Source organism: Crotalus tigris, unplaced genomic scaffold (genome assembly GCF_016545835.1).
Source record: "Crotalus tigris isolate CLP2741 ecotype Arizona unplaced genomic scaffold, ASM1654583v1 scf7180000023687.2574627, whole genome shotgun sequence".
In the NCBI taxonomy this organism is placed as follows: Eukaryota; Metazoa; Chordata; class Lepidosauria; order Squamata; family Viperidae; genus Crotalus; species Crotalus tigris.
In genome coordinates, this window is record NW_024100118.1 from 694,491 (window position 1) to 713,539 (window position 19,049).

At 35.0% G+C, this 19,049-nt stretch overlaps 1 protein-coding gene across 2 annotated transcripts in view; it reads right to left on the bottom strand.

Annotated features, from left to right (window-relative positions):
- Positions 1-19,049, bottom strand: part of FCHO2 (FCH and mu domain containing endocytic adaptor 2) — an 81,624-nt gene that overhangs the window by 9,849 nt on the left and 52,726 nt on the right. For both annotated transcript variants that reach the window (XM_039320714.1, XM_039320713.1), the window contains 6 exons: positions 18,140-18,182; positions 12,623-12,717; positions 11,446-11,549; positions 11,217-11,346; positions 10,218-10,329; positions 8,118-8,273 (listed from right to left, as the gene is read on the bottom strand). In XM_039320714.1, coding sequence (XP_039176648.1) covers positions 8,118-8,273; positions 10,218-10,329; positions 11,217-11,346; positions 11,446-11,549; positions 12,623-12,717; positions 18,140-18,182 — 640 coding nt within the window. The remainder of the gene's footprint in view (positions 1-8,117; positions 8,274-10,217; positions 10,330-11,216; positions 11,347-11,445; positions 11,550-12,622; positions 12,718-18,139; positions 18,183-19,049) is intronic.

The following is a 19,049-nucleotide window of genomic DNA, read 5'->3' on the forward strand; positions in this document are numbered from 1 at the left end:
TCGGAGGAAATTCCAACTGCGATCTTCGCGCGTGCGCCCTCACGTTTCCACCGTACTACTTGGGAACGCGTGATGGGACCCTTAATGGGGCGGTTGCAGTCTGTAGGTCGGATGCAATATCGAGGAGAGGGAGGGGGAAGGGAAGGAGTGTTCGGGGCATCCAGGGCACTAGGGGGTGGGTTGCTGTTATCAACGAATTCTTCATTCATCAGTGGGTGCGCGCAGGAATTGCTAATAGCCGGGGGCACTCCGGATGGTAGGATCGTCCTTACCTCGTTGTCTATCTCTTCGTTGGAACAATTGAGATTGCAAACAGTGGGGTGCTTCCTCCGTCTGGAACAAATGCGTGCCTCCCAAGTTTTCATGACCTGGTGTGCAGGATGTAACTCCACACATCGATTAATAGAGTTACAGTCTGAGAACCAAGCCTCTTTGAGGAGTCTGCCGCTCTTGGAGGCATCACTAGCAATAACCTGCACCCCATTGAAATCAAACTTGTGTCCAAGCTCTACCATGTGAGTGAGGATTTGTGAATAGTGCTCCCCCTCTTTTTATTGCCAGAGGGGAGCACTATTCACAAATCCTCACTCACATGGTAGAGCTTGGACACAAGTTTGATTTCAATGGGGTGCAGGTTATTGCTAGTGATGCCTCCAAGAGCGGCAGACTCCTCAAAGAGGAGTATATGTATATTCCAAAGAAAGCTAGGTTATTTATTTATTAAACATTTAATTGTTTTACCTCCTGGTGCTCGTTTTTATCTTTTGAATATGTATACACCCAGGAGACTACGTTCCTCAATTTTTATGTTAATTTATATATATATATATATATATATATATATATATATATATATATATATATATATATATATATATATATATATTACATTACTCTCTGCCTTTACATTACGAATATGCTTCTGAGGTATAATTTAAGTTTTGCTATTTGTCTTAAAATGAAATTAAAAACTTGTATAGTGTATTGATTTAAAGACCAAGTTACAAATTTGATGTTCTGCACTTCTATGTTCTACCATGAATCTACCCTGTGGCTTGTAATCTTTGTCCTCTTTAGTATTTGTTCTCCAATATGAGAATAATGCCAGATGATCATAATATAGTATATGCAAACCATTTTAATATTTGAGAACACATTTAAATATTATCTGATAATTTTCAATTAGTGATAAAAACTATAAATAATAAATAAATAAACCTATAAATAAATATGAATAATCATTTCCAATTGCTGTGTTGAAATGTTTGTGGCAATATATTACTTCTGTATTCTTCTATGCTATATCTCATTTTAATAGGGACTGCAGTATTAAGTACCATATGTGACTTATTTACATGTTGTTGCATTCATGTACTGAAAATGGATATGCAGCTATGAGAACCTATATTAGGAATCTTCCAAAGCTGAGGATTTTGTTGGAAAAAAAAAACACCAAAACCCTTCATCGTTGCAATGTAGAAGACAACTCTTCATGACTTTGGGATCAATAGAGGCCTAAATCTTTTTCTCAGGACATGGACTTCTTATAAGGTAGAAAAAATGGGTCATATGCATCTATAGATGCTTACTTAAAAATGCTTAGGTGAATAATTTGTTCTTCATTGCAGTCTCTGAGCATCATATATATAGATGATTAAAAGAATGCAGCAACTCTGGCATGATAAAAATATATGGTTGAGAACATGTTACTAAGATTGAGAAAATTCCCACCTATAGATAATACTGTTCTCTTTTATGTTGAAGAAGCCTTAGAAATATCATATAAAAAAAATGATGGTTTCTTGAAACTACCATCATTAAAAGCAAAGCAATAAATGCAGAGACTGGCAGAATTTATTTATGACAGAGACCTCCCTACAGACAGATGAAAAAGCTAGTATGTAATTGATGTCCAAGGGTAGAAATATATTTAGTGTCAGAAAAGAGAGGAACAGATGGTAGCAGAACTGACTGATTTACATGAAATTTTAAGTCCACTTTGGGCAGAAAGATCATTTCCAGCATAATGTATTTTTATCTATGGGGTTTTAAGTATGTGTTGGTCTATATACAAAACCCGTACATCTCTTGATACTTGGGATGACATGACTTTCACCAAAAAGTGTTTAAAGTCTATAGTCATGATATTGTGCAGTGGAACTACTGGAAATGATAAATGATCTAAGCCAGTAGCTCCCAAACTTTTCCCTTCATTATCCAAAACTGTTTATCAAAGTTCCTTTTAGCTAGGCAAAACATTTTAAATCAATTTAAATCAATCCATCATCGAATAATGGATATCTATGTGTCATTACCCCCCCCCCTCTCAATTTTGGGTAATTTACCTAGATTTGGGAAGCAGTCACATAAACTGTACAAGTTCCAAGGCTTTCAGTTCTGCAAGGAATTTTCGACAAATGATTGCAAGGATCAATCAGGATTTCTAGTTTGATATGCCAATGTTTTATTTATTTATTTATGAGACTTATATACCACTTTAAGTGCAAGCACTCTCTAAGCGGTGTACACCAGTAAGCAATGTATATATATATATATATATATATATATATATATATATATATTACATTGCCCCCAACAATCTGGGTCCTCATTTTACCTACCTCGGAAGGATGGAAGGCTGAGTCAACCTTGAGCCGGTGAGATTTGAACCGCTGACCTGCTGAATACAGTCAGCTAAAGTGGCCTGCAGTACTGCACTCTAACTGCTGCACCACCTCGGCTCAATATCTACGATTTCTGAAGTTTAAGAGTTGTCTAATCTCCAAATGTTTAATAAGTAGAAAATGTCTTTCTTTGCTTAAATTACTGTTATGTGTCCAAAAAAGACAAAGAAAAGTATGAACCTCTTATTTCTCCAAGGAGAACAGTTTCTCAGACATGAAGTTGAAGAACAGCTGAAAACTGAGTTTATTCCTGACCCAAAATTGAAAGTAGTCAAACAGCAGAAGGCTACAGAATTGCCTATATAGCTTTAAAAGTTCTAGCTCTGATCTGTAGTCTTTTAGAATGACTGACTATGTAACGATAAAAACTGAAAAAACTTTTGGGAGATGAAGCAAGCTGGATGTTCCAGATCAAAAAAATATAAAATTAAAAGCTTTAGAGATTGTTCATATATATATATAAAAAAGCATCTCCTAGCTTAAAAATTCTGAGGCAAAATATGCCACAGATGTTGAAACAACGTTAAAATAAATTGAGATGTTCAAGATAAAATGACCCTTAACAGGTTATTTATTTGTAGAAATATTTTACAATTTTGAAAAATTCCTTACAGTGCTGAACAAAATCAATCTTTAGAAGTCTTTATGAAAAAAATTGTACATGAGATTTCTTTATTGCAGTTGCCCTGCTGATCATGTGAGTTTGCATTTCCATTTAGTATAGAAACTCAGCCCTGTGGAATCACGTTCCGTATTTGTGGTATGATTTGTTTTTAAGCTCTACCATCTTATTCTGTATTTATTTCGGCAGTTGCATCTTCAGGTCGCAATTCAATTTGTAGCATATGTTGTTTTTAAGCTTATTTTGCAGCAAAAAAGAGAACATTGTATTTCCCCCCCAGTGTATCTCTTAGATTTTGGATCACTGGAAGCTACACTGATCAAAGTTTTTACTTTTAAAAATTAGTTTTTCATTTTTAAAATTTTATTCCTGATAAATAGTTTCAGTTATAATTCCTTTTCCTTGGCATACAGAAATTGTTTTTTCTCTATGTGCCATTTTATTTTGGTCTTAAACTAAGGCATCTTCATTAAGTTCATGGAATGTGAAATGCTTTAGATGCCCTCATGCAAAGAGACAAGATACTTCCTAAATTAGGCAAAATAATTATGGTTGGACTTTCTTTTTTTTAAAGCATAACAGATCCTTATTAGACTATAATACTTATCCAGCTAAAAGGAAGACAAAAGTGGTAATTTTGATGCCAAAGTAATATATGCTGCAATCAAGTAACAATCTCAAATAGGCATCACTGAAGTCTACAGTTTTCAAAATGAAAAAAAGGGGTAGAACAGCAGCCATGTGGAATTTCAGTCCTGACAAAATAATTTAGTCTTCAGTTTGACAGAGACCCTCATCCTCCTCTGATGCTGTGAAATAATAGGAGAACCTACTTTTCATGGGAATGTGCTTTTGATTTCAGAATCAAATAATGTCAAGACATATAGTCTTCTGAATGTTCAACTATTTGTATCTGCTGCTTTGAGAATAGATATGCTCAGAAAGGCATACATTACTCTTTCTTGTTGTCAAGAAGATAAAAGAGAAACAAAGAAATTTTCTCCCACAAAAATATGTTAATACCATATGGTTATGTTGACTGGCAATTTTAAAGCAAAGTTCCACCCAATTTATGTCTTTCTTTGTCAATTGATGCCAGGTGTGCTGATGGATAACACCTATACGGAGTTGCTTCAACTGCACTAAAATTTAGGGAAAGTTGCTAAAAGATGAAACATTATTCTCTCATGCCCTGCCAATATGCTGAATTATCTGGAAAAATGTATAGATCTACAAAGTAAGCCAACTTTAAGTAAAACTGATAGTGGTAGAATGGCTTCAAGGAAATTATCAGAATGTATTCTAAGAAAAATGGGGCCATTTATGGTACATTGAAGATAATAAGACCTTTAAACCCAACACATTAGCAGCTGTTCTGCTTAATGCCTAATTTCCTCAGTTGATGACAGAGCAGATCAAGCTTCAATAACAAGAACAGCAAAAGCCCTTCTCAGGAGCCAAATCAGACATATTATTTAGCATTGGAGTGAGGAGGAGTGAATGAGATGCTGAAATAATGCAGATAATTAGTCATGTATATACCAAGAACTGATCACAGTGCTTTGAAAGTATTAAATAGTAAAGCTGGAATCGTGAAAGACATACAGAATAACAGTAATTTTCTGTATTTGTGATTTTAGGGGTGTATTGGTTGATGAGATATGGAAAGCCCTAAGCCAAACCTGTTCATTAACATGTATATTCCAATAATGAATAGGCATTCTATTTATCAGAGAACAATATGAATCTGGAGAGTCCTTGTAGTCAGGAAATGACAATGTTCAGATCTGAATAGGAATATTGAATAGAATACCATCCAATTATGATCTAAGATGGAGACTATTCCCTCCAATTCAAGCCTAGGACTAGAAGTTTAAGATCTACAATACCAATGAAACAAGCTGCATTCAAAGAACAACAGGGAGGCAGCTGTGAATGGAACAGAACAAGCATGGTTAGAACTGAAAACAACTTTTCAGAAGATAGTTTATGGTACTTTTTTCATTCTAGATCTGAAGAAAGGGACTAAGTTGAGCAATTTATGTTTGTTATGGTCTTGTAGGACACTGACAATGTCATAGATTAGCAAAGAGATGAAAAGAAAAGAAAAGAAAAAAAACCATCTGTTCTGTCAAAATGATGAATTTTAACATTTAAAATGTAACACTTCTCCCCTTGTTCTCTGCACTCCACTTGCCCATCCTTTCATATTCATATATTTGCACTGTGTTCGTTTTCATTATTTTATTTTATTGTTCTAATATCTTCTGTTTACACTCTTTTCATTTCTTCCTTTTTATTGTTGCAAGCTACCTAGAGTAGCCCCACAGTTAGATAGGCGGCAAATAAATATAACAAATAAATAAATAAAATGAGGGAATAACTTTAAACCTTAGTGTCAAGACCTGTATGTTATATAAAAAAAGTACAATCTATAAAATATTAAAGTTTATATACAAGTTATTAGAAAGCTAAATGATATTTTTTTATATCCAATTTATATTGTATAAAATTTATCCATTTTTCCCATACCGCAAAGAATTTCTCTTGCGATTGCTCCTTTAAGAAAGCCGAAATCTTTGCCATTTCCGCCAAATAAGAAACTTTAAAAAACCACTCTTGCAAGGTAGGCAAAGATTCCTTCTTCCAATATTGCCCTACTAACAGCCTAGCGGCCGTAATCAAATTTAACATCAATATAACTTCCTTAGCATCACAATCAGTAACAATACCTAACAAAAACAATTGTGGGGTAAATTTTACCCTCTTTCTAAAAATTCTTTGAATATTCCACCATATCTTAATCCAAAAGATTTTTATATTTTTACACTTTTTTTATATCTCTTTTCTTCTTTCTCTTTTCTTTTTTTTATTATCTTTTTCTTTCAAGTACTTTTTCTTTTTAATACGTATGCTTTTTTTACATATATTTTATTGTTAATTATTTTATAAATTGTTTATGTAAGGTATTTAGATATATTTATGATTTATACTTTATCAATTTTTTTAAGATTCTTAAAAATTTTAATTAAGCCTATATTCAGCTCTGGGAAGGTCGGGGGGGATGGAGAGGGAGGGTTGGGGTGGGTGGGTTAGGGTTGTTTTTTTTTGGGTTTTTTTGCTTTTTGTAAAAATATCTAAAAATTTTCAATAAAAAAAAAAGACCTGTATGTTATAGCCACTGAAGCCCAGAGCATTTGCTCCCATGATAAAGCTCAGGAATGGAATAGGATAGGATAGGAGCTGGAAGGGACCTTGGAGATCTTCTAGTCCAGCTCCCTGCTCGAGCAGGAGAACCTATACTATTTCAGACAAGTGACTGTCTAGCCTCTTCTTAGGAGTAGGGTTTATTTCCTATTTAGTGAATTTTATTTTATTTTATTTTATTTTATTTAGTGCACATAAGAATCTACAACACAATTTCAGGGACAAAAGGCAAAGTGAATGGCCATTAATATGCACAAACTACTACTGTAACAAAATGTCTGCCAATGAGTGACCAATAAGCCATATATTAATTAATTAATTAATCAAGCAAACCTGAAGACCTTACTGGAAGAATGTAATTGAAAGTTGAAATGACAATTTTAAAGACCATTTCGCTTTAGAATTATAAAAGCAAAAGTTAAAGAGAAACAAAACAGTTTTTTATACCATTTCATGTGAAATTTTCTTTAAAGGAAGTTCAGAATGAATATAGAGAAGTTCCTAAATCTCTGCTAATGTGGAGGCTCAAAGATGACAAAGGATGCTGAAGCTGCTCTATACAGTCAAAATAAATCCCTTAGCTTTGAAAAGTTCGCAATATAGGTTCTATACATTCTTATAATGCCAGAGAGATCACAAGGAAAGAATCAAATGTACTTAAGAATAAATGCTGATCAAAAATAGTAATTGAACTTACACTTATATACTGCCCCATAGTGCTTTACAGCACTCCCTGGGCGGCTTACAATGTCAGCATATTGCCCCAACAATCTGGCTCCTCATTTTACTGACCTCAGAAGGATGGAAGGCTGAGTCAACCTTGAGCCCATCAGGATCAAACCCCAGGCTGTGGGCAGAATTAGTCTGAAATACTACATTCTAACCATTGTGCCACCAGGGCTCCTATTAAAATTATATTTTACACAAATCCTTTAACATGTTACCCAGGAACAGGGGCAGCTAGCATGAGGTAGTCACTCCCTTATGTAGCTATTGCATACTGTTTCCATCAAATACGAACAATTGCACATGTTATCCCTATGAAGTTAGTAAAACAGAAAAAAAGGAGTTCTTCAATAATGAGTCTTGAAGAAGTTATAAAATAAACTATGAAACAATGAGCAATAAAGTTTAAGAACATTACAGCAGCATCTAATCTACATTGTCATATTTTTTCACCATTTCCTTTTCATGTTAGATATTTTTAAACCATAAGTCTGAGATCAGGCATTATAATGTTTAACTTATTCTGTAAGCCTCTCTAGAAGTATTTCAAGATGAACAGCAATAAATATCATAATGTAACATAACATAACATAACAGCATAGTTTAACATAACATAGCATAACTAGATTTTTTAATCCATCTTGAAAGTTGGATTTAAATTATTTAGAACAGTTTTCTAAAATGAAATACTTCTATGAAATTAACAGTTAATTTTAATTAATCACAATCATAAAATGAATTTTAATTAAATTATAAAACTTAAATGCAAGAAATATAAGGGTATTTATGAAAGAAGCATACTTTGCAAGTCAAGTAGAATGAAATTATAGAAAGATAATTAAAAAGTATGGCTTTATAATAAATAAAAGATACAAAACCTGTACACGAGTTGCACATTTGGAAGAATCTGTTCTAGTTTGCTTGTGTTTTTTACCCTAAAGCAAAGCACAGCAGGAGATGGATTGCTAGTGAAGACTTTAATAATCCCACTTGGGAATGATACTGTCATATCACCAGTTATTTTCACAATACATCTAGAGAAAAATGTAAAAAGACAAGTGTTACTTTTACAGTTAATTAGTGGAATCACAGTAAATTTGATTTGGATTTGAAATGTACATAAATTAATAATGATAATGATGATGATGGAAGGGAAGGTCATCTAGTCCAACCCCCTGCTCAAGCAGACAACCCTATACCATTTCGGACAAATGGCCGTCCAGTCTCTTCTTAAAAACTTCCAGTGTTGGAACATTCACTACTTCTGGAGGCAGGTTGTTCCACTGTTAATTGTTCTAACTGTTAGGAAGTTTCTCCTTAGTCCTAGATTGCTTCTCTCCTTGATTAGTTTCCATCTGTTGCTTCTTGTCCTGCCTTCAGGAGCTTTGGAGAATAGCTTGACTCCCTCTTCTTTGTGGCAGCCCCTGAGATATTGGAACACTGCTATTTTATTTATTTATTTTATGAGACTTATATACCGCTTTAAGTGTAAGCACTCTCTAAGCGGTGTACACCAGTAAGCAATGTATATATATATTTACATTGCCCCCAACAATCTGGGTCCTCATTTTACCTACCTCGGAAGGATGGAAGGCTGAGTCAACCTTGAGCAGGTGAGATTTGAACCGCTGACCTGCTGAACACAGTCAGCTAAAGTGGCCTCAGTACTGCACTCTAACTGCTGCACCACCTCGGCTCTATCATGTCCCCCCTCGTCCTTCTCTTCATTAAACTAGACATACCCAATTCCAGCAGCCTTTCCTTATATGCTTTGGCCTCCAGTCCCCTAATCATCTTTGTTGCTCTTCTCTGTACTCTTTCTAGAGTCTCAGCATCTTTTTTACATTGTGGTGACCAAAACTGGATGCAGTATTCCAAGTGTGGCCTTACCAAGGCATTGTAAAGTGGTATTAATACTTCACGTGATCTTGATTCTATCCCTCTGCTAATGCAGCCTAGCACTGTGTTGGCTTTTTTGGCAGCTGCAGCACACTACTGGCTCATATTTAAGTGATTGTCCACTAGGTCTCCAAGGTCCCTCTCACAGTTACTACTATTGAGCAAGGTATCCCCTATACTATACATGTACATTTGGTTTTTCTAAATGTAGAACCTTACTTTTTGCATCATTGAATTTCATTTTGTTAGATAGTGCCCAGTGTTCAAGTCTCATTTATTCATTTAAGCTGTAAGCAAGCATTAGCTGCCATTTTTAATTAATTGAGCTCAGTTCCCTGCCTTATCTTGTAGAATTCAGGTGAAACAAAATGGGGAGCCAATTTTCCTCACATAAACCTGCCCAGAACAACTTTGCTCTTATTTTCAGGAAGCACTGAGCATCCAAAGCAAAATCACCATCTTTGGAAATGCTCCAAATAGAATTCCTGCAAATGCTATTCTGTACCTTTGGGGAAAGGTATAAACCAAGGTTTTTCCAACTTGGAAACTTCAAGATGTGTAGACTTCAGCTCCCAGAAGTCCCCAGCCAGCATGTTGGTTGAAATCCACAATTTAAAGTTGCCAAGTTTAAAAAACACTGGTGCAGACAGCCGGCCACATTCATTCCAGCCAAGTACATACAAATGCTACCTTAGTTGTAGAAAACAAAGGTAAAGTTCTGGTCAGAATTTGGGGGAGTGGAATGATTGGTTCCATAGAATGGACATTTTTCTTGAAGTCCAATCCACAGTAAGTATATAAATAAAATGCATTTGATAGAATTTTGTTGAAAGGGATTTTTTAAAAAAGTAAACCTGAAAGATCTATAAAATAGTCTAGCAAAAGAGATGAAAATACTGCAGTAGTTATGCATTCCCAAAATACAATAGTTGTTTAAAAATGTGACACAATTCACTAATATATTTACTGAACTATATCAATAAGTATTGAAGGTTCAAAATTTGCTCAAAACTAAGGAGACCTTATCTGATTTTTAAATGCAAAATATGACATTCAAAATGAATTACAATTTTACTGACTTTGTGGGATCTGCTCCTTTGAAGTAGGCATTTACAGATTCAGTTAGGGCTATTGCAACAGGCAATGTATCCTGACTTCCTAGGCTGACAGGGCTAGGACCACGTGAAGTTCCTAGAATACATAATGTATAGGCTTCAATTAAATAATATTAACTCTACAGTTGTTAACTCTACAGTTACATTTTTCATGACATTTGTTTTTAAATATTATGTATAAGTTGATGCAGAATTCAAAATACTACACTAATTAATGGAAATTCATTGCAAAAATATTTTTAAATGTCATATCAAAATTAGAATTAGGGTTATCATGTGCTTTTATGAAAAAGAGCTCAGAATCAATAACCTCAAAATCAAAGTAAGATCAGATCATAATAATAAACTATAAAAATATTTTCCCTCATACAGCAGTTCTATAATGAAATAGTGTTTCTCTGTGGATGTTTTGTAAGTTCCAAAATGTGGAACTTTTTCTATTATATCTGATGCAAATTTCACTTTCTGTAAGCCCAAGTGATTGAATTGTTGGGAGTCTTGGTGTCTAGTTGCTGCTGAAAAACACCAAATCCATCTATAATAAAGGTGTTTATAATCTAGTGATGGTAAAATGGATAGATTTGGTATATATCATTGAGATCTAGTTAGGTGGAGACAGAAAAATAGCATTACCTGAAATCATTCTGTTTGGATTTTCGGTCTTGTAATTACTGTTTTGGGAAGTTGAAAAAAAAAAGCAGGAGTGTTTCAATAGACATTTGGACATTAGGGATTACCTATCTTTTTGTTGAAAATTGATTTTCATTCTGGTGATAGTTTTTGATTTTGATTTATGAGAGATTTGCTGTATTGGGTGAATGGGTGAGTGCTTGGATGCTACATTATCCATTTAGTTATATAGTACCTTGAGGCAATGAAACTAGGTGACATATAAATCTTTATGAATAATAAATAATCTTTTTTCAGAAACTAAAAACATAATCGTGGCAGACAATAACTTACCAACTGTGGGTGTATTTGTTGCACTTAGTGAAGCAGATGATGATAACGAGGAAGAACTCTCTGCACGTGCCAAAGGGGCTGAGGGAGATGGACTGGAATTGGAGGTCAAAGGAGGGCTGAATGGTCTTGGCTGACAAACAAAATTCAAAAACATTAACTTAGTGTTCAAATTAACAATGCTATGATTAGGAAAGTAAAGATCATTAGTCTCAAGATGTAATGAACCTACAATTTCATTAATTCCACTGAGTTTCCCTGAAGTCAACTTTGGTCTAGAAGCTGGTCTTGGGGGAGGTACTAATGTTCCTACTGAAAGAGGAGTTGTTGGTCTTCCTGGAAGGCAATTACAGAATATTAATCTGTTTGTACAATTAATTAGTAAATAACAGCAAATTGTTCCAAAAATATTTAAATCTAAGATTAATTTAGCAGTATTTTAAAAGTCAGGAAACGGCTAAACTAAAAAATAGTTCAGTGTAGGTACCATAAGTATATTACTATAAATTATAGCTTATGAACTGTGAAAAAATCCATTATCCTGTTTATAACTATTGTATATGCAAAGCATCAATAAAGAGTTTTAATTAATTACATTATAATACCATTGCAGAAATAGTTACTACTCAGTTAAAATTACTGAGGTTTGGATCATTTGGCAGTGGTGGTGGTTGGGGTGGGTGGTGGGGAGATGGTGGAGGCCGGGAGGCCATTTTCATACATCCCGCCACTGCTACAGGTCATTCAGTATTGACAGTGGTATTTGGGTCATTTGGTGATGGCAGGTATGAAAATGAGATGCACCTGGCCTCCATCACTTCCCCACCCACTGCTGCCGAATGGCTCGGTAGCAGGGACTGTGAAAATGGGAAGTCCTCAGCTGCCACAGCCACTGTTCTGCCCATCCATTCGCTTGCCCACCTGCTTGGCTCTCCTTCTGGTTGCCCGTGGTGAGTTGTCCTTGCAGTGAATTTGAGTTGTCCTGTGACAACTTGGTAGCAGGGAGTAGGCAGAAGTGACATGGAGGTGACAAGCTGGCCGCATGAAGCTGGCCATACCAAGTTGTTCCATTCCACCCCTGAGATTGTATGCCATATTCTAAATATATAAATAAATTCACAAAGTCTACTGTGCATCTGAAATAATGCTTGATAGCATTATGGTATGTGCAAGAGCTTTTATCAAAAGACAGCTTTGAAAAGAGAGAATAGCATGCTTAGAAGTTACAGAAAGTATAAAAAAATCCTAGGGTTACCTTTCTCTTCTAAATAACTATGTTAGCATGAAAAAGTACAGATCTGAATGACTGCTACAGTATATTTTATAATACTTTTATATAGCACACATTCAATATAATTGTTTATTAAAAAACAAGCATAATTTCAGCTTTTCATAGATTGAAATGTTACCAGATGAAGAAGAAGACATTGTTGAGGTCAGGGAAGATGAATCACCAGAATTTCTAAAGAGTGGGTCCCATGCCAAGAGGTCATTGTTACTTTTCCTAATGGACAAGATATCAGAAAATAAATTCAAACTATACATATGTATAAAATATATCTTACTACAATCAATCAACCAACCAATCAAAATGTTATCAGTCATGGGCCACCATAAAGAGGAAATGGTACTGTCATTAAAAAGCACATAGAATCTAAAAACACACATCAAGAATAAAACTAAAATAAAAAAGATACCTCAATTAAAAATTTAAAGCAAGAATCTAACAGAATCAAAAAGATGGGTATAGGGAAGCATACATAATTTGTGGAAAGCTATAACAACTTATAAGGCACTGCAATATGGCAGAACTAGATGCTCATTAAATCTAATTTATAGAGGCCCAGACACAGGTAATTTTTTTTTTTGGTCCCCATGTAAACCATAAGCAAATCTAAGTACATTAATTAAACAACTTATAAAATAGTTAACAACAATATATAAAAAGGATACAAGAAGAAAGAAAAAAAGAAACAGAAAAGAAAAATTCAAATAAAAAAAGAAAAATAAAAAAGTTAAAAAATATATCTATGAAATATCTTGAAATTTAAATATAAATTATTCAAAAACTAAATAATATTTTTTTATATCCAACTTATATTGTATGAAATCTATCCATTTTTTCCATACCAGGAGGTATTTCTCTTGCGATTGATCTTTCAAGAAAACCGAAATCTTTGCCATTTCCGCCAAATAAGAAACTTTTAAAAACCACTCTTGCAAAGTAGGCAAAGATTCCTTCTTCCAACATTGCCCTACTAACAACCTGGCCGCTATAATTAAATTTAACATCAATATAGTCTCTTTACTATCACAATCAGAAACAATACCTAACAAAAACAATTGTGGAATAAATTTTATCCTCCTTCTAAAAATTCTTTGAATATTCCACCATATCTTAATCCAAAAAGCTTTTATATTTTTACATGACCACCAGATATGATAATAATTAGCATCTAAACATCCACATCTCCAACATTTAGGCTGCAAGTCAGGATACATACGAGACATTTTTTGTGGATCAAGGTGCCATCTATAAAACATTTTATAAAAGTTTTCCCTTAAATTTTGGGCTTGTGTAAATTTAACATTCCTCACCCAAATAATCTCCCAAGTATCTAATAGAACCGGTTCTTCAAAATTTTGTGCCCATTTAACCATACATTCTTTCACTAATTCTGCTTCTGAATCCAATTCTATCAACACCCCATAAATTCTCTTAATATGAGTTCGTCTTTGATCTTTTATTTGTTTTAACAAATTCTCATCTTCTCTAAGCAAACCCACATTACGATCTATCTTCCACCTCTCCACTATTTGTCTATACTGAAACCATGAATAAATAATATTTTCTTGTGTTAAATCTTCCAAGGATTTTAATTGCCAGTTTTTACCATCCCATCTAAGTAATTGTACATAAGAAACACTATCCATCTTGACTCCTCTCCTTATCTCTTCTATCGCATGCCATGGTATAGCCCATAATGGAATTTTAAAATCACTTCTATAATATTTCTTCCAAACCTGAACAGACACAGGTAATTTTATCAGATTAGTTTTGAGTACTGCTGCACAGAACCTGATAATGTAATATGTTGATCAGGATTGGTATCTGAAAGCAACAGGTTATTGCAAAATTGTCCCATGCGCTTTGGGTCATCTTACTACGGTATCTGGGACAATTACAGTTAATAGCGCATGAATTCATTAACAACTACAGAAACTTATTCTTAGTTTGCTAGTTAATGTTATTATTATAAGTGATCAAAATACAATTGAGTACAGTTTTAAGATAATTAGAATAAAAATAAAATTGAACTTTATAAAACTATAACATTTAAGCAAATTTAAAATACACTGAAATAATTTACTAAATTGCTAAGATTCTTAAACAATTTACTATATAAAAACAATAGCAGTAAAATAATTAAATTTTAATTAAATACAATTCACATGAAGAATTTATTTTAGGTCAATGCAACATCTGTTCCTTAATCTGAACTGCCCTGTAGGACTGATAGCTTCTTATGATACTTCTAGGAAGATAAGCATTGATAAATGAAGATAAATTTCTTAACTATAATTAATTGTTGTTCAATACTGTTTTAAAATTCTGCCCTGAAATTAGATAGGATTCTAAATAGGAAAAACTCAAATTATTTTGTGATGAACAGTGAAGAGTAAAAATGAGCTTCTCCTGGAGATCCCAAAGGTGCTTTTTCAAGAGGCAACTGGACTTCCTTTTTTTTTTCTTTGAAGACGTTTTGCTTCTCATCCAAGAGGCTTCTTCAGCTCTGACTGGATGGTGGGGAATGGAAGGATTTATATTCCTTGCAGAGGATTTTCCATTCATTAGAGAGCCGTTGATGCCATCTAGAGGCTTATCTGTGTCATCAGGGTCACCTGAGTAGTGCAAATGGGTGTGGAGCCTTCTTGGAACTGTTGAAAGGACTGTGATGTAGACTGGAGATAGACCAGTGGTTCTCAACCTGTGGGTCGGGACCCCATTTGGGGTCGAACGACCATTTCATGGGGATCGTCAAACAACGCATTTTTTCCCCCTTTTCCTTAGCTGTGCTACTCCCTTTTATTCTATTGGCTTTTGAAAGCCAATAGAATAGACTTTCTTGAATAGAGTTTAATTCTATTGGCTTTCAAAAGCCAATAGGAATTGTCCAGGCTGTCTCTGCCCTGCTGAGCCCGCCAAAAGTCCCATTTTGCAACTGGTGCTGCACCAGTTGAGTAGTCCTCGACTTACGACCGGTCGGGGGTCGCAGCATTAAAAAGGTTGAGAACCACTGAGATAGATGATGTCGTATCTGTTCTCCTCTGTTGAGAGAAGGCTGTTCAATTTTGACACAGATGGCCTCTTTGACCCCTCTTTCAAACCAGCGGTCCTCTCTCTCCAAAATGTGGACTTTGCTATCTTCAAAAGAGTAGCCTTTGTCTTTTAAGTGCAGATGGACTGCTGAATCTTGTCCTGATGGGATTTGTTCTCCTATGTTGTGCCATGCATTTATAAAGTGGTTGTTTTGTTTCCCCAATGTACAGATCTGCACATGGCTCACTGCACTGTACTGTATATACCACGTTGCTCAGTTTGTGTCTGGGTGTTTTATCCTTGGGATGGACAAACTTCTAGGAGTCTTAGTGTATTCTGGGGTTTGAAGACAGAAGGCAGAAGGCGTACTTGTACAGACACACATAAAGAACAATATGTAGATTGAATAATAATATTGCTGCCACATGGCTCTATATCAGTGCTTTTCAACCTTTTCACAAATTGTACCACTTTTAGGATATGACAATATTCAAGTACCACCAGTCGCCTAGCAAGGTGTCAAAAACTTGATGACTCCCCCCCAAAAAGGAAAAAAAGTGATGAAGTACAGGTAGTCCTCCATATACAACAGTTCGCTTAATGACTGTTCGAAGTTACAACGGCACTGAAAAAAGTGACTTATGACAATTTTTCACACTTATGACCGTTTGCAGCATCCCCAGGGTCACGTGATTTACATTCGGATGCTTGGCAACTGATTCATATTTATGATGGTCACAGTGTCCCAGGATCATGTGATCCCCTTTTCCAATCTTTTGACAAGCAAAGTCAATGGGGAAAACAGATTCACTTAAGAACTGTGTTACTAATTAAACAACTAATCAAGGAGAGAAGCAACGTAGAACTAAGGAGAAACTTCCTGACAGTTAAAAAAATTAACCAGTGGAACAACCTGCCTCCAGAAGCGGTGAATGCTCCAACACTGGAAGTTTTTAAGAAGAGACTGGACAGCCATTTGTCTGAAATGGTATAGGGTTTCCTGTCTGAGCAGGGGGTTGGACTCGATGACCTCCAAGGTCCCTTCCAACTTTATTATTATTATTATAACTGCAGTGATTCACTTAACAAATATAGCAAGAAAAGTCGTAAAATTTAACAAATTTCTCACTTGGCAACATAAATTTTGGGCTCCATTGTGGTTGTAGGCTGAGAATTATCTGTACACCCACTTACCACACTTTTAATGGGAAACTTGTGCTTGTTTCTCTGACATTAATCTTTACACTATTCTATCCTCTCCTGGTTGACTCAGAGAAGTCTTTCTTCTTCTCTCTTTTTTCCATCCCCTTCTCTTTCCTGGTCATCTGATTTTTCTCTCCTTTTCCCTCCAAAACCTCCTTTTATATCCTCTTCTCTCCCCCCTCTCCTCCTTTTTTCTTTGGTGTAGCTGCAGCTGACTCTTTTCTCCAAGGCCGCACATTTCTTAGTCTCTCTTACTCCGTGTCCCCTTCTCTTTCCATGTCATGTTTTTTCTCTCCCTTTCCCTCCAAAACCTTTTATATCCTCTCCTCTCTCTTTCCCTCTTCTCTTTTTCTCTTCAGTGTAGCTGCAGCTGACTCCTTTCCCAAGGCTGCGTGTTTCTCCTTCTCTTACTCCATGCCCTTCTCTTTCCACATTGTGTTTTTTCTTTCCCTTTCCCTCCAAAACCTCCTTTTATATCCTCTCCTCCTCCCCCTTTCTCTTCAGTGTAGCTGCAGCTGAGTCCTTTCCCCAAGGTTACATGCTTCTCCATCTCTTACTCCATCCCCTTCTCTTTCCACACTGTGTTTTTTCTCTCCCTCCAAACTCCGCTTTTATATCCTCTCCTCTCTCCTCCCCCCCTTTCTTTGGTGTAGCTGCAGTTGACTCCTTTCCACAAGGCTGTCAGCTGCTTCCAGAAGCGCCAATCAGCTGGACCCACGCTTCAATCCTGGGTGCTCAGCAGAGCCCTGGCAACACCGCAACTCCAGCTGACTCTCCCACAGGCCAGTGTGGCATTGCTGCTGCTTCAGCTCATTCCCCGCTACACTTTTACACTTTTTTACAATGATTTTCAACCAGTCGTATGCGTACCACCTGCCAGGTGCCGAACTACCACTAGTGGTACGCATACCACAGGTTGAAAAGCACTGTTCTATATGATCTAAGTATATTTGAAAACAATACTTGTAATTGTTTATAGTAAAAGTTTGTCATCTTACAAAAGCAAGAAAATAATTTATATTTATTTTAAACAGTGTTAAGCTTATATTTTACACAGTCAAATGATTAATCACTATAACACAGCTAGTTATTTTTCACTGTATAACTATTATTATTCTGCTGGTATTGTAATTTCCTGTTTTTCAGTATGAATATAAGCAAAGATTAAAAAATAAATATAAAATGTAACTCAATGTACGGATATATTTATTGCAAACTGAGCACAAATTAACAACAAAGCAGAATGAAAGACTGAATTTTAAAATGAAAAATCAAAAACATGTTTCCTAATGTCTAAACTGTAATATCAAATCAAGCTGTGAATGCTGCAAACTGGAAAAAATCTTGCAAAATAATATTCAATGCCTTTCAAATAAACATGAATATCAAATATGAAACTTACTCATTAGATGAAGCAGAAAACTTTGATTTTGTTAATTCTTCACCTATTTAAAAAGATATATTTGTTAAAAATATATTTAATTAACAAAATTAGCCAGGTTTTTATAAAAAGCACGATACCAATTGATAAAAGTGAAAACAAAAACTCACTCAAACGTTCAAGAAAAATTGATATGTATTACAATTTATTTGATTTTGTCATATTTTGCTCTGATGTGCTACCTATCTAATACAAATTCTCATACGGGGGATATTCTATCTAGGAACAAGAAGGACAGCACCAGATCCCTGCCAGCAAGATTGTATCCTCTTTCACCATAAGACCATCTAACTGTCCTATCGAAAGGCAGCCCAAAAAGTTAAAGAAATTGTTTTGTTTTCTCTAGATCTGGTATTGTTTGATTACAATGTTAAGTGTAATCATTTATAATTTACTTATTATGTGTCATAAATGCAACATATGTATATAACTTCAGTGGAAGAAGTGGGATAAAAACAATGCAATAAATAAATAAAGATTGCAAAAACCTTTACATGGCAGTTTTACCGAAAGGCAATTTATTCTATATATTAATCTAAACTAAAGCTTTGACTTTTAGATTGATTGATTCTGTGTTCATATACAATGGGGACAACCTTTCAGATGTGTACTGAATCAGTAGTAATCCCTTGCTTACACAAACATAAACCATCTAAAACCTTTGGCTTTTCAGATACAATGCCAGCAGCCCCAAAAGTTCCTGAAGAAAGAATCAATTCCCTTGATATCCCAGGTCACATATCAAAATGGCAATAAACTTGATTTTTAGCAGTGAAGTAATTAACAATAAAGAAACTAACACCCGGAAAAAGAAATGTCTTAAATTACTATGTTGAAATATTTTTTCCCCTTGGAAATTCAACATGTAAGT